Source organism: Varanus komodoensis, unplaced genomic scaffold, assembly GCF_004798865.1.
Source record: "Varanus komodoensis strain SLA01 unplaced genomic scaffold, ASM479886v1 scaffold18_3, whole genome shotgun sequence".
NCBI lineage: Eukaryota > Metazoa > Chordata > Lepidosauria > Squamata > Varanidae > Varanus > Varanus komodoensis.
The window spans coordinates 12,937,498-12,965,423 of record NW_025335549.1 but is presented as its reverse complement, the minus strand read 5'-3'; the positions used below and the strand labels follow the sequence as shown (position 1 = coordinate 12,965,423).

Genomic DNA, 27,926 nt, shown 5'->3' with positions numbered 1-27,926 from the left:
GGGAAGCAAGGCAGTATTTTCCAAGGTTCATTTTTCCAACATGCATGGTATACAAAATCTAGATTCCCTGCTGCCCCCCACCCCCCGTTTCTTCAAGAAGTTGGCTCCTACCCCACTGAAGAGCAATTTCCTTAGGTTTGGCTTTGCCCACCAGACACGGAGAGTGGCATGGGCCAGGAGGAACAGCGGCTGTTTGAACAGTGAGTGCATCAGATGCCTAGAAAGAACACACATGCGCACAGATGCTTTAGCACACAGGTGTGGAAAGGTGCAGCGGCAGTTTCACAAGTCCTTTCAGTATCATGTTCTTTTTAAGGAAGGCTGTAACTTGGTAGTGTCCTCCACCAAGACAAATTTATGTTTTGTACCAAGAACAATGCTGTGATCTGCAACTTGCATAAAATAATTCATATTTATCGAATTTGCATAGATTTCTACATGGCTTATTCTGCTTCTACAAGGGGAAGGGCAATAAAATAGGAAGGCCCTGAAACCCACCCACTGGGACAAATCCTGCTTAATCCCCAGCTCTGGAGATTTGCACCATGTGGACCCAAGGCATGGTTTGAAGGCACATGACATGGCTCCCTTGCTGGAGTTGCACAGGGCTGGATGGGCGTCTGCCTGGGAAGGAGGTGTGCATTGGCTTTAGTTTCACCAAGCACTAAAATTAAGAAGGTGCTTGTTGCTCACTTGCTTTTGAAGTCCACAGTCATGGCCAGGAACATGGTTTTAAGAAGCAAAACTGTAAACTGAGATGCACAGCATAACGCCTCCTGTATTCTGCAAGTTTGCTTTTTGTGCTTGCCAGGGAATTGTCCTATTTGCACAGGCCTATTTTTCCAGGACTTCACTGCTCACCTGACTTTGGCCTCCTCGACCAATACAGTAAACCCTCAGTCTGTAGGAAGCCCCAGGCTTGAGATGAGTGCACACATGTTCTCTCAGGGAACCACTATAGGCTATCTCCCATTTATTGCCTAGGGGGAAAATACAACATCAAGAACAGTGCAGTCAGTTATGTTGCAATGATTGAACAACTTAACTGTTGGAACATTGTAAAGATTTGAACACTGCTGTTTTGGCTGCAGTCCTCTATTACTTCCCCTTTTCCCCTCCTGTTCGAACGACTGGAGCTGGGAAGAGGCTCTATACGGACCATCCATATGGGGTTTGATCCAGATTTAGTCATGTTATAGTAGGCTTTAAGTAGGGAGGGGTCTATCGGGCAATTTAAGAAAATGTCCTGAACGCCACCGCAAAACGTCTGCTATGGCAAGGGTGGCAAAGGACAAATAACCCGCTGAGAAGACAGTATAAGGCAACAGGCAGAGTCTGAGCCTCGATCCATCAAACAATCTCTCTGAAACCGAGGTTCTGAGTACCAACAGAAATGGATTTTGCAGCAATCCCAGCTGCTGCTAAGAAAATGTGGCTTTTTTTTTTTTTTTTTTAATGGGAAAGGTTGGCCACCTTGGAAGACACCAAGAAAGGTGGTCTGCCCAGGGATAGTAACCTGGGAAAGGGGGTAGAACCCAGTGAAAGAAATGGGATGCATTAACCAAAGACAATCTGATCCACCATAATGCTTACCGGCTGAGCCTTCTGAAATTTCTAGGATATACATAGAGATGTCTGACCCTCCATTATCCTTTGGTGGATCTGAAAGGACAAAAAGAGAGCTAGGGTCAGGGTATAACAGCTGCTGCATTATTTGAGTGATTTCTTTAAACATGGTAAAAATCAAAGTTCATGCTTTAGAGGACGGGTAAGAGCTGAACAAGATCCCTCCACTTTTTTTCCTATAACCTAAACCAAGTAACTAGGTTCAGTTTGGATGCCAGGAAGCACTTCCTGACAGTCAGGACCCCGAGGGTGTGGAATGGGCTTCCACGAGAGGTCGTTGAGGCCCCATTGGTACGGGTGTTCAAGGATAGGCTGGACATGTGCATGGTGAGCATGTCGTGAGCGAAGCTGGTTGGAGCCGGGGGTCAGACTAGATGGCTCCTTCCAACTCGCTCTGTTTCTATGTAACTACAGTTTTCAGAAATGAATCTCTGCACTGACTGCTGGAATAATGCCTGCAGATCAGAGAAGCTGTAGTTAAATTCAGAACCAAGTTTGCACTCATGTGGGGAGGAGGGAAAAAGCAACGTTCCATCTGCCTCACATGTATATACGTGCGCTAAATAGACAGCAAGCCAAGCAATTGCAGAGCCCATCAGTCCAGACTAATGCACCTCTCATTCATGACTTCTGCTGAAATGGAAACAGCACGTGCAGAGCTCTGAACTGCAGCCAATGCCTTTTTTCTTTTAGGTAGCAAACAGCAAAGGAAGCAAAAAAGAGAGTGACAATATAAAATGGAATTTTGCTTACCCCAGGTAACTTTCACAGTATGTGAATGAATCTTTCCCTTTACAGTTGGTTTACTTGGAGGTCCAGGTTTGTCAGGGCTTGTGCTGTATTCTGCTACCTCACTAGGACCACTTTTTCCTTCAGTATTATGAGCAAATACCTGCCATGTCACAAAACAGAGCGTCCATCAGCTTACAACCCACCTTCAAATCTGGATGAGCGTAAGAGCTCTGCTCGGTTAGACCAGTGGGTCACCTCACTAGGATCCTGAGTCCTACAGGCTGTCAGCCAGATGCTCTCAAGACGCCCACATGGACGCGAACACAACACCCTCCCCCACCCTGTTGCGGCTCCCCAACAACTAGCACTCCGAGGCACACTGCCTCTGTGAGGAGGAGATTTCCCAAGGCAGTGGCTGTGAAACTGCCCGGGGAAGGAGGGTTGTCCATAGTGAAACCAGTTACATGGGCAGAATGTAAGGCAGCATGGAACGGAATGAGATGAGGATCTTGTGGGACACTAATAGGTGAGAAGGCCCGGGAGTCTTCCCAGTGCTTTCTAAGAAACAGAAAGACTTCCACCCAAGTTGAAGAATATACACGATAGAGCAGTTTGGAGGTTTCTGTGTTTGCACTTCTACTCAGTAGAAGCTCAGTAGTCCCTTGTTTAGGCTATTTTACAGGAGTTACTCTGTACCCAACAGATGCAGATTTTCTATGGTGGGATTTAAGTTCTGCGGTAACACAATTTTGTCTGAACTTGGCACATACCCTAAATTTATAAGAAGTATTCCTCCTAAGGTCTTTTAAAGTGCAAGAAAGTTCATCTCCATTGTACCCTGCTTGAAAACCATAATCCTGTACAAGGAAGAGGGGAAAAAGACATTTTTCTTAAGCAATGTGGTACAACAACATAGATACGTCTAAAACATGACAACTATGCTTATTTGAAGCTAGGAGCCCTCATCCTGGCCAACTGCATGCAACCGTAACAGACCTCCACTTGGCTAACCCCATGGAACTGCCCCCAATGTTTAAAGTACATGAAACTCCATGTATATATGAACTATATACCATATTGTTATCATATTTTGTAACTGTATACCAGGGACCAGAGAATGCTTTATGTGCAGAAGAGGTTCCGGATTTGGCATCTGGCATTTCCAGTTAAAACAGAACCAGCAGAAGGGAATGGGAAAGACTCTTCCCTGCGTAGAACACAGGACAACTTCTGGAAGCAAGTCCTGACAATACAGGGCACAGTGGACCGACAGTCAGACCTGGCAAAAGGCTGCACAGGGTTTATGATGGTCTTTAGGTGTGTTTCAATAATGGTTGTTTTGCGCCTACTGGCTCTGCCCCCACTTCTACATGTTTGACATCTGAGTGGCAATCACTTGGTCCTGAGACGATTCCCTGGAAAATTCAGGGAACATACTACCAAGTCCACTACCAAGTCACCAGGCAAAGTTTCCATCTAACCCACAGGGCAGTCTCTCCTGTCAAGATATTCTTCTCATTAGCAGCTCAGTCTTCCAGAATGTATACATGCATCAAACTTACAGAACCTTCCTCTTCCATTTCTAAAATGTAGGTCAGAGAGTCATCTGCAGATATTCCACTTGGAGGACTCCATTTCAGGGATAACCATGTTACCCCTGCTTCAGTTAGCCGAGGGGGAAGCGGTGGTGGTGGGACAATTCCTATTGTGTAACATACCAATGTCTCACTGAACCCACTGGGAGAAGGGAAAAGAAAATTAGCAAGAACGTGCGGTCTTAAAGATGCTCTGCACACGTAGTTTGCATAAAATTACAAACACACAGCATTTTTACCTCATTCCAATGTCATTTTTGGCTGCCAACCTGAATGTGTATTTTGTAGAGGGGGTCAGCTTGGTGACTTTGTGCTGCTTTAAATGCCCATAGTAGCATTCCTTGAATGTGTCATTCTTCCCCTTTACAAATAAAGAAAAATGAAGTCAGAGAGTCTGCTAGGACACAGTTCTCACTCGGATGGCCAACCTACGTATGCCTGGGTTGTACTTCCATATGGAGCAGTCAATGTTAAGTTCAGTTAACAACACTCCAGCAGCCCAAGATGCAATGAAATTGTTTCTATTGTTTGGCAGTCCAAGTTGAATATGCTGGAGAAACCTATCCATTTCCCAAAAGAAAGGAAAAACTAGAGCATATTAGTTTTCATTTGCTAATGAAAAGCTCCTCTCTCAGCATTACACTGAACAGTATTATAAATCTTAAAGAAAAACTGCAATATCTCAGCTTGAGCAATTGAAATGATAAATATGACTTTAATGACACATAATTCCACTTCAGCAAGGTGATTTAAATACAATTTCCTCATAAAGTAAGGAGCTTACCTCATCCCATTCTAAAAGGTAGTTGGTTACTTTGGAGCCATTGTCATTAGTAGACTGAAAAGAAGAAAAGGTGTTATTTTGCCTAGCTACTTCAAAAGGAAAACCTCTAGCTCGCTATTCGAACCATTTCAATGCTTGATACGGAACATATACGAAAGACTTACACATTCCACACACCTTGAACTGCAGCTCCCCAAGCCAAATCTGAAGGGAAGATGAAATATTCACTGGCTAACATCCCTCCCAATGTTCTGTTTGACTTGCTCTAGGCTAGAAACTCCTGGACTCATTCAGAGACAAACTTCGTAACTCAACTTTCAACAGCCATCCAACCTTTCCTGTAATTAGTGAGCCTTCAGCCAAATGTGCAACGCATTTCCCAGTAGTGGCTATCATGGAACCATTTCCAAATCAGCAGAGGCACCGCCCCACCCACGCTTTCCTTGTTCTGCAAAAAGAAGCCTCCAAGGAGGAGGATGTGATAGCAGGCTAGTTCTGTAGATAACCAGTTTTATTTAGCACCATAAATTTTATTTTAAAAATGCATGTGTCACCACAGAGAAGCATACTAGTTTTCCATTTTCATTTTTCGCTAGGAATCAGGGTGAACTAGTCTACCTGTGCCCCATGTAATTATCATTATTTATGTCATTTCTATACTGCCCCATAGCTAAAGCGCTCTGGGCAGTTTGCAACAGTCCATAAAACAGAGACTAAAATACAATACAATATATAACATCAGAAATACAGTGGAAGTTTAAAACAGCTAAAACAGAAGAAAAACAAAGAGAGACTTGGTAAAGCACATGGGACGGGCTTTATTCTTGGCCCTCTAGATACTGTTGAGCTACAACTCCTTCTACCTCACATTAATGGCCAGGCTGGCTAAGGCTGATAGGACCTGGAGTCCAACAACATCTGGAGAGCTACTGGGTTCCCAAACCTACACAAAACGTCCCCGTACTGTCAGCCACCTAGGAAGGCCAGTGCATGCATGTGCCTCTAAGCAACTAATTAAAATCTGATTTGATTTCTAGTGGATAGAGGGCAGCTCCAGTCCTTGCAGGGCACCTACCAGCCGTCACAGAGGTCAATGCCTTACAGGGAGCAATAACTTGTCCCATGGCACTAACATGGAACTGCATGGATAAAGATAAATGTTTTCCTTTTTTCCCATGTCAGAAGGACCTACAAACCGAAGTGTATTCTCTTCCCCTAAGAAGAATTTTCTGGACTAACAGCCAGAAAGCTATGTGCTCAAGGACAGAGTAAGTTGTAAGGGATTCAAGCAGCCTAATTAATTCCTCAGCATGGCTTTCTTCTCCAAATGACACTCCAGATTCTGTACCTTCTGGAGGCATCTGAGCTTGCTTAGTCCTCGTTAGGCTGTGGGGGGAATCTTTGGGTGGTGCTATTTTTTGGAGTTGAAAAAATATTTTGTAGTTCTGTAGATGTCAGGGCTTTCCTGAGCATGTGGATACTTCCCCCTGTTGTTTCTCAAGTGCCACAGCTTAGCTCCAGTCTGGTTCTAAGCAATTACTTCAGCTTGAAAATAGAGGACATTATTGGATTTGCTCAAAGTACATTACTTACGGTGCAAGAAAAAAAATCCTTTTTCTTTTAAACCAGTTTAATCAAACATGTATGCTAAAATCCACTTTGGCTTTTAAGTTACCTTCCACTGTAAATTCAGGCTATTTTTGGTTTTGTTGACCACTTTCGGTGCAGCTGGAGGGTCTGGTTCACAGCTCTCGGTAGTAAAACTAGCCAGCTCTGAAACAACTTCCTTTGTGGAACTACTGGAAGCTGAGACTCTGTACGAGGAGAAAAAAAAGTTACAGAAAAATTTCAAGTATATAGGGAAATTGAGAAATGATGTTTGAAATGTGGTTGCCACAATGCTACGCCACACAGACTTACTTATGGGACTACATTTGGCATGCGTAACCCTCCTTCTATCAAACAGACCAATTCGCTCTTTCCTCTGAAAGAGGACTCTTCCCTGACCCACCTGTTCTAGTGCTTAGTCACAGAATTCAGTAGGTACCCTGTGGATAGCTTCAAAGATAAACTATCTGCCCCTAATCTGGGCAATCTGTCGCCTATGTGCCATCAGACTTGCAATGTAAAAGAGAGAGAATGAGGATTTTGCACAAACAGTGCAAGAAGAAATGCCCTTAGTTTTAGTTTCTAACCAAACGTTGCCCATTTCCACCTTTTCCACCACTTGCCACACTTACAAATGCTAATTGGCAGACTGACGACACACACTCTGGCCCTTATTGCACCCTCAGAGCGAAGACGTCATAGCCGAGGATAATCCAGCGACCAAACTTGAGCATCATTCTGATACGCACAGGCCAACAGAGAGGGCTCTGTGCGCCAGCTGCAGCATGTGTGCCAGGGGTCCAACACCACTCCCCTAACTCTAACACAGGGCTAAACTTCCATTGAAAATGATGCGATTTTGAAAAACCCTTCCCTGAGTAGCTTTTTTGGCACAGCTCATCCTGTCTGCCCATTCTAAACACATTCCCACCATCAAAATCATGCCACGACACCTCGTTTCTCCAACCCTAACCCTACCCTGGTGGACACCCCTAACCCTAATATAGGGCAAAAGTTCAATTGAAAATGATTCAATTTTGAAAAAGCCTTCCTTGAGTAGCTTTTTCTGCACAGCTCATCATCTCTGCCCATTCTAAACACATTCCAGCCATCAAAACCATGCCAGGACACCTCGTTTCTCCAACCCTAACCCTACCCTGGTGGACACCCCTAACCCTAAAATAGGGCTAAAGTTCCACTGAAGTGAGGGCGATTTGGAAAAGTCCTTCCTTGAGTAGCTTTTTCTGCACAGCTCAACATTTCTGCCCATTCTAAGCACATTCCAACCATCAAAATCATGCCAGGACACCTCATTCTTCTAACCCTAACCCTACTCTGGGACACACCCTAATGATAAAATAGGGCTAAAGTTCCATTGAAATAATGAGATTTTTAAAATGCCTTCCTGGAGTAGCTTTTTCTGCACTGCTCATCATTTCTGCCCATCCTAAACACATTCCAACCATCTAAGTCATGCCAGGACACCTCGTTTTTCTAACCCTAACCCTACCCTGGTGCACACCCTAACCCTAACATTGGGCTAAAATTCCACTGAAAAGAGGGTGGTTTTGAAAAAGCCTTCCTTGAGAACCTTTTGCTGCCCAGCTCATCCTTTCTGCCCATTCTAAACACATTCCCACCATCAAATTCATGCCTGGGTACCTTGTTTTTCTAACCCTAACCCTACCCTGGTGCACCCTGTAACCCTAACAGAGGGGTAAAGTTCCACTGAAAAGAGGGTGGTTTTGAAAAAGCCTTCCTTGAGAACCTTTTTCTGCACAGCTCAACATTTCTGCCCATTCTAATCACATTCCAACCTTCAAAATCATGCCGGGGCACCTCGTTCTTCTAACCCTAAACCTACCCTGGTGCACACCCCTAACCCTTATATAGGACTAAAATTCCACTGAAAATAATGAAATTTTGGAAAACCCTTCTTTGAGTAGCTTTTTCTGCCCAGCTGGGTACCTCGTTCTTCTAACCCTAACTCATTGATTGTGAACCTTTTAGAGGCCGAGTACCCAATCTGCAACCCAAAACCCACTTATTTAACGCAAAATGCCAACAGTGCCATAAAACCTGAAAACTGAGGTTTTAGTTCAGAAAAAACAACTGGCAGCCTGTCCAAGAAAATATATATATATATACCCTTGGCAGCACACTGACTGGCCATATGAAAGCACGTACGAATTGCAGCTAGGAAGTCGTGGCTTGTGACGTCCTCGCCTGGCACTACTTCACCTTTTTTGAACATGCGCCTGGCCCCTATGTGCACTGTTATCCGATGCTCGGCTTCTGGGAGATGCTGGGGTGACTTGGCTTACATGCTGACAGAGAGGGCTTTCATAGGTTTGCCACCACTGATCTAGTACCTGATGTCCATGCCTCATTTTTCATCTTTTAAATGCCTGAACTGTCTTGCAAATATTTATCCCCTCAATGAAATTATGATAGACGTTTTGAGCACATATCTGCATTATCTTTGGTCGGTATGATCACCACGACTGAAGCAATGAACAGTAAACAAACTTAAGGTACAATCCTGCCCATGTTTAGACAGAAAAAAAGACCTGGTTGGCTGGAGCAAGCTGGTAGCTACAGGTCTTTTTCATGCCTAAAAGCAAAAGGTTGCACATTTAGTTAGATCATTTGAAACTAAATTGATATCTGGAAAGCAATTTAGCCATTTCTGCAGAAAATGCACTCTCTAGCTGCATTTGTTCTACATGCCCACCTGACGTGGTAATCAGTTGCTGGTCTGAGATCAGGAAGGATAAAAGTTGTGTCTTCACCACTGCAGAGAGAACAATTTGTTAGGACACCACAACTAAGTATCTGCAACAATAAAGCCCCAAGTCAAGTAAGGATGCAATTACCTAGCTGGAAACCGATTCTCTTGTACCTGCGGGACTTCTTTCCCACGCCTGGCTTTGGCCAGGAAGCAAGCCAAGCCAATATTAAGACTGTGAACACTTAAATATACCAAAGGAATCTTTCTTTGCACTAACTACACAAAACCAACAAATCCTTTGTACAGAAGCAGAACTTGGCTTGTACAGTGAGTACCTGGGCAGCTTCTGTGAAAGATGGCCTCATGAACTTGCTTCCTGCTGGATCCCTGTGCAAAAGCCCAGCATGACGTGGACTTGGGGCAGAGAGAACGCAGGCCTGAGTCCAGGGAGCCCGGCTGAGGAAATCCAACAGGGTTTCCCCCCTACCTGGATTCCCTGCACTTTGCAAGTACAACTATATTTTTCTTGCAACTTTGTTCTAAACATTAGCCCACAGTGGCAGATTAGTACTTCTGAGGTGAGAAGAAAGATGCTGGACAGTGCACCAGTCTGTAAGAACAGTGCATCTTAAAATTCTATTCTCCCACACGTCAATTCTTAGCATTGGCCACAGCATTCAATCTTCACAGATCAACGCCAGAAAAAACCCATCAATTCACTCTAAAAATAATGATGATGAAAACAGAGCTGGAGAATAATCCTAGTTGCCATGTCAACCATAAAGGTCTCAGCTGTGACAAGTTGTGTAGTTACATGAAGAAACAGTACTTACACATAAACAGATTTAAATTTTCCATTTTTACCGCTGTTTGAGATTGCCACATCAAAAGTGAATGTTGTTGGAGTGGGATTATGAGTTTCTTCATTTTGCAATGCAACTGGAGAACTCCAGGACAGGACTGCTGATCTTGCCTGTATTTCAGAGATCTTTGAAAACAAAAGGAACAGGGTCGATTTTCAGGCTACGTGGGACATGTTAGAAGAATGTGCCTATTCTCTAATTCACTACCCCAAGTTTAAGTGCTAGGTCTGATTTCATTTTTATCCCGATATTTATAGTTCTTTAAATCATTTGTGGGACTCATCCATCAGCAGCTCTATTCCACAGTCATACACATGATGCAATATTGTCCTAGAGTCCATTAAACTGCTAATACCCTGCATTTTGAAAATTGCCATGTGGCTGAGGCATCAAACCCTCTTCTGAATGCTGAAACTGTCATCAGTCTGCAAAGTGTACAAAGGGCATCCACCTGGTACCATGAAAACTACACACCTGTTTTGTCAATGGTGTCTATTCTAAGAAAGCAAGCTTCTTCTTCCTGCCCAAATATGGGTGGGACACTAGACCAAGCCAAGGGTTGTGGGACGGTTTGGAAGCCACTTCTACTACATATCTTGCTGGGATTTAGATGACATGGCAACCTGTGTCCAATTATGGAGATGAAGCAACATGTGACGGGGAACTTGTGCGGTAGGGAAAGGAAGCCATGGTGGTTTCTTTCCCTTCCCTGAACATGCAAAACTGGTGAGAATTGCCTTGAAATAACTAGTGCCCCATCTTGCTTGAAAAACATGCAAATATTTGTCTTGTCTCCAGCTGGCACTGAGAAGCCATGGGTACTTCTTTTTCCTTGACAATGCAAATCCAGTCCATCTACAGACAGGAAGTTCCTATGGAATCTAGGATTTCCTCAGCTAACAGGATTTGGGCATGTTTTCTAAAATTATAATTATTTTAGGAAAACTCAAATCCTACTCTATATATCATATACACATCAAAACAATGTCACAGCAATTTCCAATTAAAAATGTTAACAGAACAAGCACCAACAGCACATAAAAGGCAATTTAAAAAGTAGCAGATCAGCCATTAGGAATTTGACAGGAAGATCATATGCCTGTCGTTAAGAAAAAGTCTTAACTAAGTGGGCAAAGAATGAATGAGAAGCAGCCAGACGAGTCTCCTGAGGAAGAAAGATGCACAGTTTAGAAGCAGCCACCAAGAAAATTCTTTCTTACGCTTCCCAATCAAATAGACAGAGTAAAAAATGGACCATCTTCTTTGCTATAGTTGCTATACTGATAGAATGGCTGGTTCTGAGAAAGCCCAACATGGATATTTCTGGCTCTTGGTATCATCCAAATTTAAAAGAAGTGTGTCAGTTAAATGCCATGGACTGAAATAAGACTCCAAGTAGGCAAATAAAACTCCGGGCCCCCTATTTCTGTTTGACAGTTGTCCTGGTTATATAACTATTATTCGTCTCCCCTTCCCCCTAATACAAAGTAGGTTTCAAAGCTCACAAGAATGCAAGTTAAGCAGGCTTTGTGTCAAAACTCATAATGCTCATACCAAGGATTTCAAAACATTTCTAGTCTTGAATACTGCCCAACTTCAAACACTTTGAACTGGGTATCTTACATTCAGAGAGGAAAACCTGGTGCCAGAATACTTATGGCTAACTTTTTTCTTGATGTGTCATTTTAATATCCAAGGTGACCCATATGAGTTTTTCATCAATTCACCAAGGTTTGCATGAGAAATTCATAATTTGCATCATTTTCTGTAGCTACTTCAGAACTATGAAACCTCCATTTCCTCATCCAAGGACAATGCCACATCTCCAAATATCGCAAACACTTTCAATTTCAGTCGGTTTTGTAAACAATAATGTTTGTTTTTGAAAACATGGAAATATTGTATTACATCTAAAAGACACAATTACTTACTGTAGGCTTACTGAAGCTCAAGAGGTCTTCAGACTTTCTAGATTCTGTGTCAGATTCTGACAAAAAAAAATCTCATGTTAGATGAAGGGAAAAATGAAACAAGGCCACTCTTATCTAACTGGAACCCAAACAGAGAATTTTATTAGAAGAACAATAGTACACACTGTACAAAGTTCACTGCCTTTGTTTGTCCACTGGATCTGCTAAGTATGCAAGTAGCACTTTCTTTTAGCTTGCCATACACCACCCAATATTTATGCATATCTTGCTTTTCCTTTGGAAATTCTTTACTCACTGGTGAATTTCTATTTTCCATGAGTGAAGGAAACCAGGTTGCTTGGAGATGCCCTGCCTCTGGAGCTAGGAAGGCAGGCCTTGAAGTGATCCTGCAGGAGGAAAAGCCTGCTCCAGAAGCTCTAGTTGATAGTTCTAATGACTTCAGTAGGATAGTCTTCTTCAACAATGTTGACCCATCAAGATATTAAACTACACACGCAATCTTGACAAAGGGCCTACAAAGTAGCTGTTATGGCACATTTGCTCCCATGCTTTCATGCAGTAATAGTTTAATTTAGCAGTAAAGGAATCCACCTTCTGAAATAGTTCAGTGGAAGTAAATAGGGCTGGTGGTGCAGACAAGATAGAAAACAGTATTTTGTATTGGTGAACTCAATTACTCCTGTATGAGAGTATAGATAAAAGTTTGCTTTTAACTGATCTGTGGCCCTATCTAGAAATACATATGTATGCTATCTCTCAAATAACAGGTGCACGTATATATTCTGATAGGTCCAATGAGCCCTTAAAACAACCAGAATTGTCCTTTGCTCTTAAGAGGGAGGTTCACCAATTCCTTTTCTTTCTGCACCACATTGCATATTTTTAGTGCCCGCCAATCTTCTTGCGCAGATTTTCAGCAGGCATATGAAGGACTGCAGCAGGAAGGGGTAGGAAAACTCAACTGCATATCACGCTTGAAGCTGGCTTTTCAACAGTACTCCAAACAGTAATGTTTCCAAAGGACCCTCTGTCAAACCCATTAAAATCCATGAGACATGTCTGTCTTTTCACATGGTGAGTTCTACAGGTCAAACCTTTAAGTGGGCATATGCAAAAGCTGCATTTCAGGCAACAGCTAATCCAGCAATCTTAATCTTCTCTTTTACTTCTGAACCACCAACTGCCAGCAATTAGGCTCCTCATTAAACATACACCCTGAGATATACTGTCTGTATTAGAAAAGCTCCTTTCTAACTGACAACAGCAAAGAACAATCAGAGGAGAGAGGACAGATACAGAACAGAATAACCAGAGGAATGAGTGCAAGCCTTCTAAACTTAACAGACAGACTCACCTACACTCTTGGATAGGTACCCACTGATGTTACATATTTCTGGAACGGGGTATATTGGACAAGATGTTGTGGAAATGAGATCATATATAGTTTCTAAGTACTTAATCTTCTGTACACGCATTACTGTAATCTTCACTGGATCTGGTTTTGAAGACATCAACTTCCTTTGCAACCGGTATTTTCTCAAGCTCAGAATTTATGCTGGGGAAAGGGGCAGGGGTGTGTGCGTGTAGATTAAACTATGAAAACACCCCAAATGTTAGGCGATCTCTCTTGCAAATAAGTCACTTGCATTTGTAAGAAATCTGCCCCCCACATAATCCTCCAAATATCTTGGAGGGTAAAAAACAGAGCCAACATATTCCCTACTACCAAAATGCGTGGAACAATGTTATTTGAAAGGCTGTCTGCATCTTCTCTTCAAGTCCAGAAGGAACAAAGAAAGAGTTCTCTCTTTGTTCCATTAAGACGACGCTGTCATTTCTGTGAATTTTCACTGGAAAATGCATGCAAACTACCAAACACACACTCATTTCCAAAATAATTCTTACGTACCTCCCATTCCTGAATCAGCTGATGGGATGGGGCTTCCCCTGGTTTTTCCTACTTGCTTCTGCTTTATCTGTCCTCCTGACCCTTGTTGTCCCTTTCCATATCCATTCTGAATGTTGGCGCTATTGTTAACTTTATGAGGCGAAGAAGGAGGACTGTTTGTTTTACTATTTGTATGTCCGCTAGCTTGCCGATCTTTTAGCCTTTTCTTCAAATGCTCCTGCATTTTGAGAGTCCTTTCATCTCGCTGAACAAAATTTGTTCTGCCATGGGAACGGGACTCTAAAGGGGCACCAACAAGAAGAGCCCATTAGATGGAACACAGAAATTGCAATAACTTGATTTTATTTTCTAAAGAATTATCTCTCCCCACCTTCCCTTTGGTCCCTGCATTTACGTGCTTCAAGGTCTGGATAGGTTAGACATCTGGAATATCAATAGCTGGCCCTTATAGCCAGCAACAATTCTTCAACATTAACTGTATAACTATAATACAAACTGTGTGTGTGGATGTGAGGAGGAGAAACAGGAGAAAAATTCCTGTGAGTGCTATTCTTGGTGGGAAGGAGAGTTTTAAATGTAACAGAATAAATTACTAAGTTTTCTAAGATATTATTGTGCACAGAGATGATAATGCTGCAAGTCTGCACTTTTAAGCTTCCACAGATCTACTTGCTTCTAATCCATGAGCAACGACTCCAGCATCCTGGGAAGGATAGCATGGCCTTACCTACCAGCACGAGAACCAACAACCACAGCAATCCTTTGGCCTCTGCCTCATAGAATGAAATCTCCATTACAGATGGTCACAGCTAAAAACTGATCCCATTTCTGGGGTGGGGTGGTCTCGTGCACACGGTGGCCAAGATGAATAGAGAACCCCCTTCCCTTGTGTGTCCAACCTGCAGCACGCTTTCGACAGCAAACTCTATAGTCACTCTCGCATTCATGTTGTGAGAACGTTGTGCAGACTCAACACTGAACAATGGGTGACAAGACCCTACAAGGAGCAGCAGGGGCAATCTCTAGACGCTCAACAAGCAGACTGAGCAACCTCCACCAGGAGAAGCGGAATTGTCTTCAGCTTCTACTTTGACTTCTGCGAACGGGGACTGATGGCTATGTGTGGCCTGCGAGTCGCTTGCATAAAACAGGTGCTTGGCATACTCATCTGGCAGCAGCATCCTTTTGCTAATGCTCAGCTGAATTCCTACCCTGTCACATAGCCATGGGTTCAGCTAGTCCACAACTAAGCAAAAACCTGATGCTTAAAAATAACAGTAAATGCACCTGAGAGAACATTCATTCAAACCACCCACTACTGGCTCAACCACATCCATTAAATAAGTCTTGCAATATTTTTAGAAAGACTCAGGATTAGATGATGCATCTCTCCCAACAGGGAAGCGACTAAGCACATTTCTCGACATGCCCTTGCTGCCTGGACTTTACATATGGGCAGTGCAGGCAAAAGGAAACATGTGGCTGATTTTAAAGATTGCGAAGATCAAACCAAGATGTTTTCATTGTGGCTAGAATATTCTCCCCTGATGCAGTCTAGTCAGGAACCACGCTGCTGCATTCGGCACGCCTTGGGCATTCTGACTACAGCTGAGCCAACTGTGAGGCTGCGTTTTCTCTTGCCAGCGAATGCCTTACCTTGCTCCTGATAAAGATGTGGTGAGGGAGGCGGCGGGTGTTGATGAATGAACTGCGGTGGTATTTCTCCTGTCCCTGGAACTGGAGGGTAAACTGGGTGAGGAGGATGAGGAAGCAAGGCAGGGTGTGGGTGCATATAATGGGGCACGTGTGGAGGAGGTGGATGGATGGATGGATGGAATTCAGTAGAATGCGGCATAACTATGACCTTCCGAACTCCATTTTCTTCCACCACCTGCAATGGGAAGTGAGAGAGACCAATTCGTTACTATAATTTGGTTGTGGGGGAAGGACTTACCACATATTGATGTTTAGTATTCTGGCTCCTCTTACCTTCATTCTCCCAAGCTGAAGCTGAGTTTTGTGTTTTTAAAATTATAAATTGTTTGCTGCTTTTTCAAAATATCTAATGAAACGAAACAAATCTCATCTCGAATGGTAACCTTGTTAATTCACCTATTCAGACCGCCTTGAAGATCTAATGGAGGGGCAAACCCAAGATGCACATGCTGTATTTGATTTTACTGCAATGATGTTCAAGCATGCCACATCTTTGGCTTGATTGCTGGTGTGTCAGACAAAACAACTTGCAGAAATCAAAATTCAGCTACAAACACATCGCAAAAAAGTACTAAAGAAGTATTCTTTGGCAAAGTTTGCCTCTCACACAAATTCTTGGTGGGGGATGGCACGTTTACCATGAGATAAGCATCAAGCGTTTGTAACCTGAAGCAATGAATGGCTACAGTATAACCATTACAAACTTAAACCTAACCTCACTGCTTGCAGAAGACATGGTACAACATGCATTCTTTCTGCCAACATTTCAATTTGTAACAGTAAATAACTGAAACCATACTATCATCTCCAAAATCTAATTACACTTTGTGCCTGGGTCAAGTAATGTTACAAATAACAAAGCAATTCCATGAACTCTTTTAGGAAATTATTCTGCCTGAAGCCTGTTTAGACCTGAGCTGCCTTATGCAAAGGTCCGCTTGACCTGAGATAGTTCTGCAATAAACTGGAGCAGATTTTTTTTTTAGCAGAAATGCCTGAAATATGCATAGCATATCATGGTAGTTCTAAAGATTATCCTTTGCCATTTATGAAGATGTACAGTTGGAAGTATCTGGCATGCTTGGAAAATTTCCCTCATTTTTACTAGGTGCTTCACCATTCGCTAGTGATAGATACAATGACAGTTCGAAGGGGGTGATGACAGGGAAATCCTGCGGTAAAGTTGTTAGACTTTTTTTATTCTAAGGTAGGATTTAGAATCGGAATAGAAAAGAATCTGAAATGAGAAGATAAAGATATTGAATTAGAGATGGGGGGGAAGTTCTAAGTCATGAGGAGAGCCGGAGAGTGCATAAATCCAAGGCATTCAGGTTGAAAATGAACTGGAAATGAACCCTGATACTAACCTGCCACCTTCCGCTAATGCTACACCAAGGCAGGGCTCCCGCCAAAAGCACACCTAGCTAGGGAATCTCTGTATATCCAGCAACAGGCCCTGTGCAAGCACAGAACCCGTGTGCGTGATGCACAGAGACCTGGAGGAAGATTTGGCTGCATCTTGGCTAGGATGGTGCTTTCATTTCCACAGTAAAATGCAGAGTCTATGGAAAGGGAATACAAACACTGCAGTGGGGGGCAGCAGGTTAAATGTCTGACCTGCCTTTGTCTCTGTCCCCACGGAGAATTCTAAGAGGCATCGTCAGAGGAATCTGAAGAGGCGACTCGGAAAGTTGGCAGAACTGACTCCTGCACTAGGAAAATACAAGCTAACCTTTGAGATAAAGAATAAGCTTAGGTGATGAGCATGGAAACTGCAAAGGGTGGATCAGCTGATGGTATGGGCGACTGCAAGCTTCCATTGGCCAAAGTAGGACTCCATCAAGGTGGCTGAAAAACTACAAGTGAAGAGAAACCCTTTGCAGCTACCCTGTTGCCTGAACGCGGTAAAGTTTGCTTCTGAGGAGTGTGAAGCATTGCAGAGTCAATCTTAAAAATCAAGGCCTTTTCAAAGATTCCCCTTGCGATTCAAGAAGGCATGATAAGCATGCTCCAGGTGTCTGACTCAGCGCCATCAATCAAGAGGGCTTTAACAATTCCCTCCTGGGAGCGCAACATTCAGAGCAGAGTGGTTCTGAGTCAGTGAAGCCAATTAGAGTGGATAGCAAGGCTGCAGTGCTCAGCAGCAATTTGCATATGCCTTCAGAGATGAACTCTGAGCTTGGAAAAAGGAATCTGACCGACACGAAGCAACTAGGTCCCAAAACCTGCTAGCAGATCATGCCCGTGGCGAGGACTGATCTGTTCAAGAGATTAACTTATGGAAAAGCTTATTTCTATGTGACCTGTGCCTTGCTGATACAGCAAGTAGTGCTGAAGAGGTACCAGCCATGGGAAATGGTACAAAAGGACTTGTAAAGAAGGAAGAGACTATTCAGAACACAAGTTCTGCTGCCATTCTTCTGGCCAGGAGCAGGCTGTTCAAAAGTCTGGGAGATGAAGTAACAGGGGCTACGGTTCCCCCCGCCCCCTTAAACTGAAGGATGTAACATCATGCAATTCATAATGCTTAGCACTCTGGAAATATGGGTAAATAGAAACAGACCAGCAAAGTAGCACTGTCTGAAGGCTTTTCTTGTCTGTGTCTTTTCTTTGATTTGGTCTGCATACAAAGGATTAGAACTGGGCTAAAGCAAGGTATTATTACTACCCCTGCTCAGTAATAAGAGAAGTTCCCTTCTATTTCAGTACCTGGACAAGTTATTCTTCAAAGAACCTGCTTCACAGCAGATACAGAGAAGAGCACCCAACGCTAGGAAAAAATATGGTTCCACGTCTCAACAAAGATTAAGACGTTGGGAGTATCATGCAGTCTGCTGCACACCATTATCCTCCCTTAGCCCACATAAGCCTGGCAGAGTGTTCCATATGCAGCTAGATTCATGCTGTCTAGTTTCAAAGCCTGTTTACAAATTCTGCTTTAAAGCTAACCATGGCTGGTCTGAAGCACAGTGCAGAGGCAATACTGCTGTTTAATGTTACTGAAGGAAGAGAAACTCCTGACTTCTTAGCAATAGTTAAAAGACTCAGAAATTATGTTTGTAAAGGTCAAAAGCAAAAGTCAGAGCTTCAATATAACTTTTGCATATCTGCGAGGGAAGGGGGTAAGAGATAACACATTTATTTAAAGTTTCTATAAAACATTAAGTGGGAAATCCTCTTTTTACTGGGAAATCTCTCTCGTACAAAAGGATCCAAGGATTACCTGAGATACATAGCCAGGAGGCACAAATATTGGAGGTACAGAACCATTTGGTGACATCATAGGAACATGTGCTGGACCTGAAAGGAAACCAAGCAACAGAGTGTTCACGTCTGCATGTTGTGCTGAAGTGTGTGCAGTCACGGTTCATTTGCTAATCTGATAACCTAAATGGTAATTACACACATGCATACACATTTTTCCTTACATAAAAGGTTTAAAGTGATTTTCCAGTCTCTTCAGGAGCTTTAAAATTGTGCAGACAGCAGTTCTCCAAACCACATTAAGTAAGAAGCTGCACCAAGAATGGGTAATGGCTTTGAAGGCAGAAGGATAATGGAAGCCTTTATGGAAATGACAAACCTTAGAGAATTTCCCAAACTGTTGGCAATAACCATGGAAAATGTGAATCCAGATAGCTATGTTTGAAAAACCTTGACCAGGGGAGTCATACCTCAGAAAACTAGCACCCACAATTACTGATTAGGAGAGTCAGAGAAGATTTTCAAGGGCACCAATAATCCAGCAACACCACTGGATTACTTTAGTGTAGTTTTCTTATTTCATTATAATTATATTTGCTTGATGTTATATGGAACATGTTATTAGTGCTAATATTATCTCCTGCCCGACCAAAACAACCAAATCTGAGTACGCAGACTCCCATCTATATGGCTTCTTCACGTGACGTGCAAACAGGAAGCATGCAACTTGCATCTCATGCCACGAAGAACCAGGTGGGGTGGAACTCTTGAAGTATAATTAGATTTATGGAGGAGGCTGCAACAACTATACCACTACAAAAAAGGGAGGGAGGGACTTGCTTTCCGCTTAACTATGTTTGGGAGGGCAATCTTCCTGTTACCAGGAAATCAAGCAAGCATAAAGACCTGACGGCCATTTTGGAGCTTTATTCTTCTCGGTCAAGGCTTGATTTATGTTCTAGCCAGACGTATCTAGTTACATATAACTAGATGCAATACCGAACACTTTCCTGTAAACCAGGGTTTCATGAATGGTCTAATGCTGGCTTAAAAGCTTACGCCACAGCCTGTCTGTCCATAGGCAAAATGCAAGCTGTAGTTCACCACAAAAAGGACTGGAAGTTACTAACTGCAAGGAGACAAGGCTGCAAGCTCAGTACCTACTTCATTTCTAGCATGCCAAACCAGGGCCAGACAAAACTGGTCTTTCAATAAATTGATTTTTTAAAACACAGGAGTCAGTGAGCATTGGTTTTCACAAGAACTGAATATCAACTGTCTTGCAGGGCCTGCAATCAAACAGTTTTAGACAAGGATTAACCAATCTAAATTATTCCCAGGAGTAGTCTACAATTTTCCAAAGGGACATGGTCCAGTCACTGCACTAACTACAGTTACACATTTCTGCAATCTTATCTCATCCCTCCTGACAACACTCATGACCCCCTGCTTCTTCTTTCCCTGCTTAATCACTGCATGGTTCTTCCTGCTACTAAAGCAGATAATGGGAAGCAGCAGACACAGAATAAGAAAGCACCTCCTCCTCCGCCTGGGTTCCAAATGTTTCAATACATGGAAATAGTTCAGTAGCCCAAACATGGAGAAATGGGTCTAACGGCTTCCTCTCCACTCCTCTCCACTTCTGCAGTTCTCCCAGTGTCAATACCGGACAACCATCCGGGTCACACACTGAGAACAGGGGGAAGATTTGTGGATGATGGAAAGACCCACTTTGCTGCCCACATTCCAGGAAAAGAATTCTGCTTGCTGTACTAAATCCCACAACTCAAGACAACAACATGCAGTAACTTGAGGTGAAGTTAAGGCTTTGCCACAAAAGTGCTGAATAGTTTCTTTAGGCGCTCTTTCAACATATTCCAGTTGCAGCCTGGAGGCAGGGAAGGTCTTTATCCCCTCCAGCCCCCTCTTCTTTCCTGTTCCACTTCCTCTAGAAACTGACACAGACACAGATTTGGGTGCATGGAAATATGCACAAAATTCCCCGTATGAGATCAGATTGGATGAATTTTGCCCACTGTTCACTGTGCTTGCTTTGAGGACGATTTCTACCGGGTCGGGCTAGCAGTGTGATCCGACTGCCCCTCCTGCAGCTCCCCCTGCAGAATGCTGCTTGGCTTCTCCACTTGTTTTCTTCTTATGCACCCTTCTGCATTTTACACATGCCCTGTCTGAAGACCGGACAACTGCATAAATTGCTTCTGTGGGCACAGTGCAGGCACACTGGTATAGATGGGTAGCCCTGATTTGCGGCGGGAGCTGCCTTAATGATGATGTGATCTTTCTGACTAAAACCAAGTGGATGCCTCCATCCCAAGGCGGTTCCTCCAGACCCCTTAAAGTGCTACACGGGGAAACAAGGGACCCTGCTGAACAGGATGAACTTTGCTGTGTGTAGTGGGGGGAGAGGAGGGTTATCCCCCAGTGCTGGGTAAAGTGGCCTTCTGTGAACGCAGTCCTCCTTCTTGCAGAAGGCTAATTCTGGAGCTAGCCTTACAGAGGTGGGACAGTAAATCTGGAAGCATGCATTTCAACCAAGGAAGAATATATGTAATGTCATGATACATATTTCTGGCACAACCCTGTACGAATTCTTTACCTTGAATACACTGGATGTGTCCATCTTCAGTTCTAATTGTGAAAGTCTCTCCTGGGTTTACTTGTACAAGGATAACCTAAGAACAAGAACAGAATGTTCAGTCCCATCTGAAGGCAACGTGTTACTTTCCAAAAGCAAAATACACATTAGGGGATGCTAACAATGCAAGATTCACCATGAGCATGAAGTGTTTCTAGACATAACAGCATGAAATTATCGTACATGCCAGCCAGTCAGCCATTCTGTAATCTCTGGTGCAAAGGTTATTTTTTATCAACCATGGAAGTAATTCCACACAATTCCAAATTTTTAATTATGGCATACCAGTCTGTCATTTGTTGTTACAGGAGGGCAAAAAAGCTTTGAAATCATTTCCCTATCTTGCCGCATGGAGGCAATTCTTTCCAGTCAGGGACACCTGGACAGAAGTATTCGATTTGTATTGTTCTGCATCATTATATGTACTAAAATAACTTTGCTGGAAAATTGACATTTCTAATTCAATTTTAGCTGTCTTCCACCAATTCTACCTGAAATATTACTGTATTACAGTTTGCTTGCTTTATTTCAATGCATTTAATGCCATTTTATATATATCTTCTAGATGCTGTGTCAGCACTGAAATGGGAAGGGCTGTCTCAGTGACAGACGGCAAAGGTCCAGACTGAATCACTGGGCTGGAAGAGAGTTTTGCTGAGACTTGATGAGCCACTGCCAGTCAGGATCAAGCGAAACGAAGTGGAAGGATCAGTGGTGAGGCTGCTTCCTTATATTCACACGCTTTCAAAATATCAGGTGCAGTTCTCTCGCATCTTCACGAGTCTATGACACCTGGAGATTTCTGAATGCTGGCTAATTGAAATGCTTTTCAGCCAGGAAATGGCTCTCTGAACCATACGTTTGGCTGTTATTATGGGCCAAGTATATTTTTGGCACACAGTGCTCTTGGATTTTACATTTTGCCCTCAGTTAGTATATAAAGTATGTTTTGTACTAAGTTTACAGTAGTAAAAGTCAAAATGAGTGGATTGTGACAGAATATGAAATTAAGAATTTTTTGTTTTTGTTTTTGCTAGCTTGTGCTTGGATTATAAATGATCTCCTCTAAACCTTTCAAGGCCCAGGTATATACATACAGCTATCTAGAAACATTACAAAGGGATCAACTAGAGCAAACTGTGCGGTCAGTGAAAGCCAAAATGGCATGTGTTGATCAGATAATAAGAACAGCAAAGGTCAATGATGAGCTAACACAAGCACGTAAAGCCGCAGCTAAACTGTATGCCCTTTACTGGAAGGCGTTCCCACCCCCCTGGCCACTCCACAAGAACCAGTAAGCCAGAAGCCTTTACGGTTCATTTGCCTTGCTTCTGACCCAATTCTTCAGGGCAGAACAGGCCCAAACATTTTACACTTGTACTAGAAGGCACGACATTCAACCAAGGATCAATTAGTTCCAAATAAAATGATAAGCCTTTTTTTCCTCTCTGCTTCTGTTCCACTCACAGAAGTCGTTCTCATTAACTGCTGTTGATCAGTATTCAGCAGGCAGGAGAAGAAAGCAAAGGAAAGCGGTAGAGGGGAGAGCAGAGGTTGGAGGTTGGGATTAGGGAAAATCATCAGGTGCAGAGGTGGAGAAAGAAAAGAGCAGGGCTAGGCAGGGGAATAAGGCTAGGGAAGAAAGACAAATAGTCATTATTTCAAACTGTACCTCCTTCCTAACCTCTAGTCTCCCTACTTCTGTCCTCAGCCCAGCTGGTCAAAGGAGAGCAAGATTTACAACTATATCTCTGGTACATAAATCCACTATTTCATTTCTTCAGAATCCTTTAAATTTCAAAAGAGGCATGTTGTTTAGCATGCTATTTGAGACACACAAGTGGAGCCTTCATTGTATGGAATGTGTCAGAAAGCCTTATTAGTGGGTTCATATGCCATGATCACAAACGTTTTTCCACTTTTATTGGATGCTACACACACAGAGAGAACCACCTACATCAGATTTTAAATATGCACATGCATCTACCAAGTTCTGCAGTGGAGGGAACAGATAATTAAAATGTTAATACAAGCCACAGTGTAAATCACTTTCCACTTAAACTCTCTGTGCATAAGTAAAGCTAAGTAGAAGCCAAGCCAAGAGAATTTACAAAGCATATATAAACATGTCATAGCTTTTCTTGAAATTGAGCAGAGAATTATTTTTGCCTTGTCTATTAGATGTACACAAAGTGCCACCTCAAAATATGTTTTACCAGAATTCCCATTTGCTAACCACTCTTCTCAGAAAAAACAATTCTGGGCAAACTTCTTCCTTCCTGAACTAACCACCAGCTGTTTCTTTTCTAAGAGAGTTTTGATCACACATGAAACTGGGACTTTAGACTTGTGTGTTTTTAACTCCAATCATCCATGTGACATAAGACTCCTTTTCAACATATAAGGAAATCTCAAAAGCAGATCAAGATATGGCTTGGCAATAAAATGGCTGCAACAACACGTCCCTTAGGCATGCCTAAAGTAGCTCCTTGGATACCATCCTTAGTGCCCAGTTACAATCTCTGCTGAAGATCTTCAAATAATTACCTGCAATTATGAATGGCATTTCTGAAATTGATTAAACAAAAGATAAAAAGACTGACTCTATTGTGTGCTCCATTATGCAATATAAAACCATCAAGCCAGGGGGAATAAATCTTAAATGAAACCATTTGGCAGCCTTTTAATTTAAACCAAGCCATCATAAAACATTAGGGTTGATACTTCCTTTTTTAAAAAGCATGCAAGAAAAACAAGGAAAACTATCCAGGAAAAACTAACTTTTAAAATATCAATGAGGAAAATCCCTTAGGAATTGCATTTACGCTGGTTATCTAGATGACATTAGAAGCTGGTTCTGAAATACCATTCTGTGCCTGGCAGCAAATGCTTGGCAGCTTTACGTATTTTCAGCTCCATGAACAAAGAGTCCAATATCTTTAGAGATCACTACATCGCATATCTAAATATCAGTTTATATATGTGGACACATCAAATATAAGTTTTAGTAGCTCCTGCCCTTAAGGGCACGGATCTGTTTATATGTGAACTTGTATGTGGATGCTATAAATAAACAAAGCATTTGTGAAACTGAGTGTTTCTTGTATAAAACAGCAGTTCTATTACAATATCAGGTCTTCCTCTCAATATAGATATCACATCAAAATATGATTCCCACAACCTATGGACACATTGACACCAGATACTTGTGTGCTTACATCTTCCGCGACTCTTGAGATTATAGAGCAATTGTGGCTTGTCCATGGTTTGTGAATCTGGATAAGATGAAGATCTCAACAGCATGGCCTCTTCTCCACTGCTTTTAAATTAGGGCTGTACCCCATTCTGCATTAGCCATCAAGTTGTTTTCTAGGATACCCACTTTGAACACACAGGGAAAGAAGAGATCTGGTACAATTACAGCCTCCACACACATTCAGAGCATTATAGGAACTTTGTTAACATTTTTCTTGAAGTTACTATAATTACAGAAGGCATTCTCCAAAGACCATGAACCTAAGCGTCTTCAGAACAGAGTGTCACCCTCTCCAACATAACGAGAAAGTGTTCATATTATCTAAGTCAACTTGCCTGTTGCGTGGTGTCCCCATTGACCATATGAGGTAGAAGTGGCACTTCATTCAAAATAGGTGTGGCTTCTAATGGAGGTGGCTGGTCTGCCATCATAGCTGAAATGACCATTCATTAATAGTTTCTCTCACATCAGCCACCTGGTAGGAAAAAGAAAAGTTCCAAATGTCAGAAAGCCTTTATTAAAGTGAGGAGAGAGTTAGCTCTGGGCTCTGAAACCTATTTACCTGTTTAGAAAAGCTCAAGAGGAAAGGGTCAGATTTCTATATGATAAAGTGGCACATCTTACCAAGACTATAATCAACCGTTCAGAAGGATAAGTGCAGCACCAGACTATGCAGAACCTGCGAGCTGCTTTCTGACTGTGATTACATTTATTTATATCGCACCCTTTTCCAATTGCAAGTAACTGAGAGTGGCTTAACATCATCTTCCTCCTCTACATTTTCCACTCACAGTATCCTGTGTGGCAGATTGGACTGAGAGTTGCCCAGTAAACTTCATGATTAAATCTAGAACTTGAATCTCTTCAGTCCGTCTAATATTCTAACCACTACAACAGCTCATTATGGAAATCAGAGTGGTACAGAGCTCTCAAACAGTTTCTCACCCGGGCACAGATATGCTCAGTTCAATGCTTTTGCTATTTCATGTGCTTTCAGACCAAATTCTATCAGCACAGGGGATCCCTAGGGGAAATACATCAACTTTTCCTCAGGGCTCTTTCCCACTAAATCACGCTTTACAATGCCAGATCCTGAGTTCAGGGAGCTGCTTGCTGGACCCATCCAGATCAGGCTTTCTAGCAGATCAGACTGTTTATCCGTGTAGTCCTGTATGGCATATTCTGACACTGGCTCTTCAGGGACTCAGCCTTTTCCACTGCTTGCTTGCTGATCATTTTGGAGATGGAAATAATGACTGTTCTGCTTGGAAAGCAACTGATCACTGAGCTACAAATCCCTCGAACTCCTACAACCCATTTCATACCACTGGGAAACATGAATCATCTGGTGGCATGGATACGTTCAGGGATAAACTGGCAACTTTTGGAGTTTGTCACTTTCCACCATTTTCATAGTTGTTCTAAAGGCAACGAGGTTGCATCTAGATGTCGGAGGTGCCAAACAATACTTTGCCTTACATGAATGAGTCTCAGAAACATGCACACTCCAATTTGGAACATTTATAGGAAATAATTCACCATGATATCAGTATTGGCAGGCCATGGTTTGCTCTTGCTCTCCAAAGCAGAACTAGAGCCACTTCAATTATGAACCTGAATTCTGCTTTTGGGGGCAGTTATTAATTATAGCTTGCTGATGCAGATGTAATGGTGCGCCATGGTTTTGTCATCACATGTGAACAAAGGCACTGTCATATCAGCCAGACACCATACTGCAGGTTAACTTTTAAATGTCTGCAAGGGTACCACTCAAGCATGCTTTGAAACTGAATTTATAATCTTGAGATTCATTTTGTTCTCTCTTTTAAGTTGCAAACTGTGAAGACTTTAAGAATAGGCTGATCTGAAAACAAGACTGGGCTATGCAAATAGGGACTGGCTAAGATGTCAAGTGCTCCGATTGAGTTTTATGAGAAAATGCAAGCAGGTCTCAGATAGCTGGGGTAGCTTTTGCCCTCCCCACAAATGTGACACCCCTGGCAGCCCATTTATACTCCTGCAAGGCATTTCTGAGCCTCGATAAGAAAGCAGGCAGGCTGTATATGGGAAGACAATGGGGTGAAAAGAAGGGCAGGTTCAGCCCTCAACTCTTTTTCAGTCCTCCATCTAAATGACTGTCATTTACCTCTAAGGGTTCGAGCTGACCCCTGCATTTGGTGATGCTGTTGCAAAACAGAACCTGGTCCACCTTGCCTTCTGCCACGGATACCAGATTTCCAAAAACAGAGCAAATGCATGGGGCTCTTCCAGGGGGTCACACAACTTACTAGCCCTCCTTCAATTTCTTCTACAACAGATACTTTGTGAGCACTGAGGTAAAGAGACAGTCACTTTCCTGTCTACAGTAAGCCAAATTTTAGTATTTGATAGTCACTTTTATTAAAGTTCTCTAGCCATAGCATTTCAAGAGACTCTCATCTTAGCAACACTGCTTTCTGTTCTCTGTCAACACATCTCAATACAGAGAAAAACACAAGGAAAAGCCCACTGGGACAGAGCCACATTGCTAAACAAGCATTCAAATTATTAGTTTAAAAATATAACCAGCTGTGAAAAACATGCTTGAAACATTTGAGTTGCAGGTGGCACCTTCAGAAGAGGGGGGAGGCACTGCACAGGTGGCATTTGGAGTTTCTTTCCCAATTTAGGTGTCTAGCACAAGACAATGCAGGTGTATTTCTGCTTTAAGAGGTTTTTTTAAAAACTTAATTGGTTGGACATGTGGGAGAGGAAGAAAAATACCTTTATGTAGTATTACTTAGATTTATAGTCTTTGCCCATTCCTAAAGCTCCAGGCAAATGATGATTTACAAGCAACACACTCCCATTAGAATGAATTAAAATTCAGTCCAATTAAAATACCTTTAAAAAAATTCAATCCAATTAAAATACCTTTAAAAAGTCCCCAGGAGCCTTCCAGTTTACCCCTCATCCCTCATACCCTTTGCAGCAGCTAGACTTCAGGAGTGCAGGGAGTTCCTTTTCAATACAGAAGAAAAACTGTATGACCCCTTACTTGAAATCTGAAGGGACACTGTCTTGCCACATTATGTTATGCTCTATATTCCAATCAATTTAAGCTAAAGCCAAAATATGCCTTCACCATAGGCATTTAACTATTTAGCGTACTTGCAAATATGAAGTTGCAAAAAAATCCTTTGGACGTGGGAAACAGTGACAGGGACTGTCAAACAGGTACTATGAATCAAAATAAATGTTGATGCATACAACTTAATATTGGGAAAGAAAATGGCTTCAATACTCCAGACCAAGATCTGTTCTACAAATGCATTT

At 42.5% G+C, this 27,926-nt stretch overlaps 1 protein-coding gene across 3 annotated transcripts in view; it reads right to left on the bottom strand.

Moving 5' to 3' along the window:
• FNDC3A (fibronectin type III domain containing 3A) overlaps window positions 1-27,926 on the bottom strand; it is a 54,261-nt gene that overhangs the window by 10,933 nt on the left and 15,402 nt on the right. For 2 of the 3 annotated variants that reach the window (XM_044427209.1, XM_044427210.1), the window contains exons 2-18: window positions 24,947-25,086; window positions 21,317-21,392; window positions 18,719-18,795; window positions 15,436-15,670; window positions 13,780-14,058; window positions 11,871-11,926; window positions 9,910-10,064; window positions 9,080-9,139; window positions 6,413-6,551; window positions 4,738-4,791; window positions 4,193-4,314; window positions 3,921-4,095; window positions 3,129-3,215; window positions 2,380-2,518; window positions 1,594-1,662; window positions 862-980; window positions 112-217 (exon numbers count right to left, since the gene is read on the bottom strand). In XM_044427209.1, the coding sequence (XP_044283144.1) occupies window positions 112-217; window positions 862-980; window positions 1,594-1,662; window positions 2,380-2,518; window positions 3,129-3,215; window positions 3,921-4,095; window positions 4,193-4,314; window positions 4,738-4,791; window positions 6,413-6,551; window positions 9,080-9,139; window positions 9,910-10,064; window positions 11,871-11,926; window positions 13,780-14,058; window positions 15,436-15,670; window positions 18,719-18,795; window positions 21,317-21,392; window positions 24,947-25,057 (2,059 nt within the window). In that variant the 5' untranslated portion in view covers window positions 25,058-25,086. Of the gene's footprint in view, window positions 1-111; window positions 218-861; window positions 981-1,593; window positions 1,663-2,379; window positions 2,519-3,128; window positions 3,216-3,920; window positions 4,096-4,192; window positions 4,315-4,737; window positions 4,792-6,412; window positions 6,552-9,079; window positions 9,140-9,909; window positions 10,065-11,870; window positions 11,927-13,779; window positions 14,059-15,435; window positions 15,671-18,718; window positions 18,796-21,316; window positions 21,393-24,573; window positions 24,913-24,946; window positions 25,087-27,926 lie in introns of those variants that run through there. The other variant, XM_044427212.1, reaches the window with a different exon arrangement.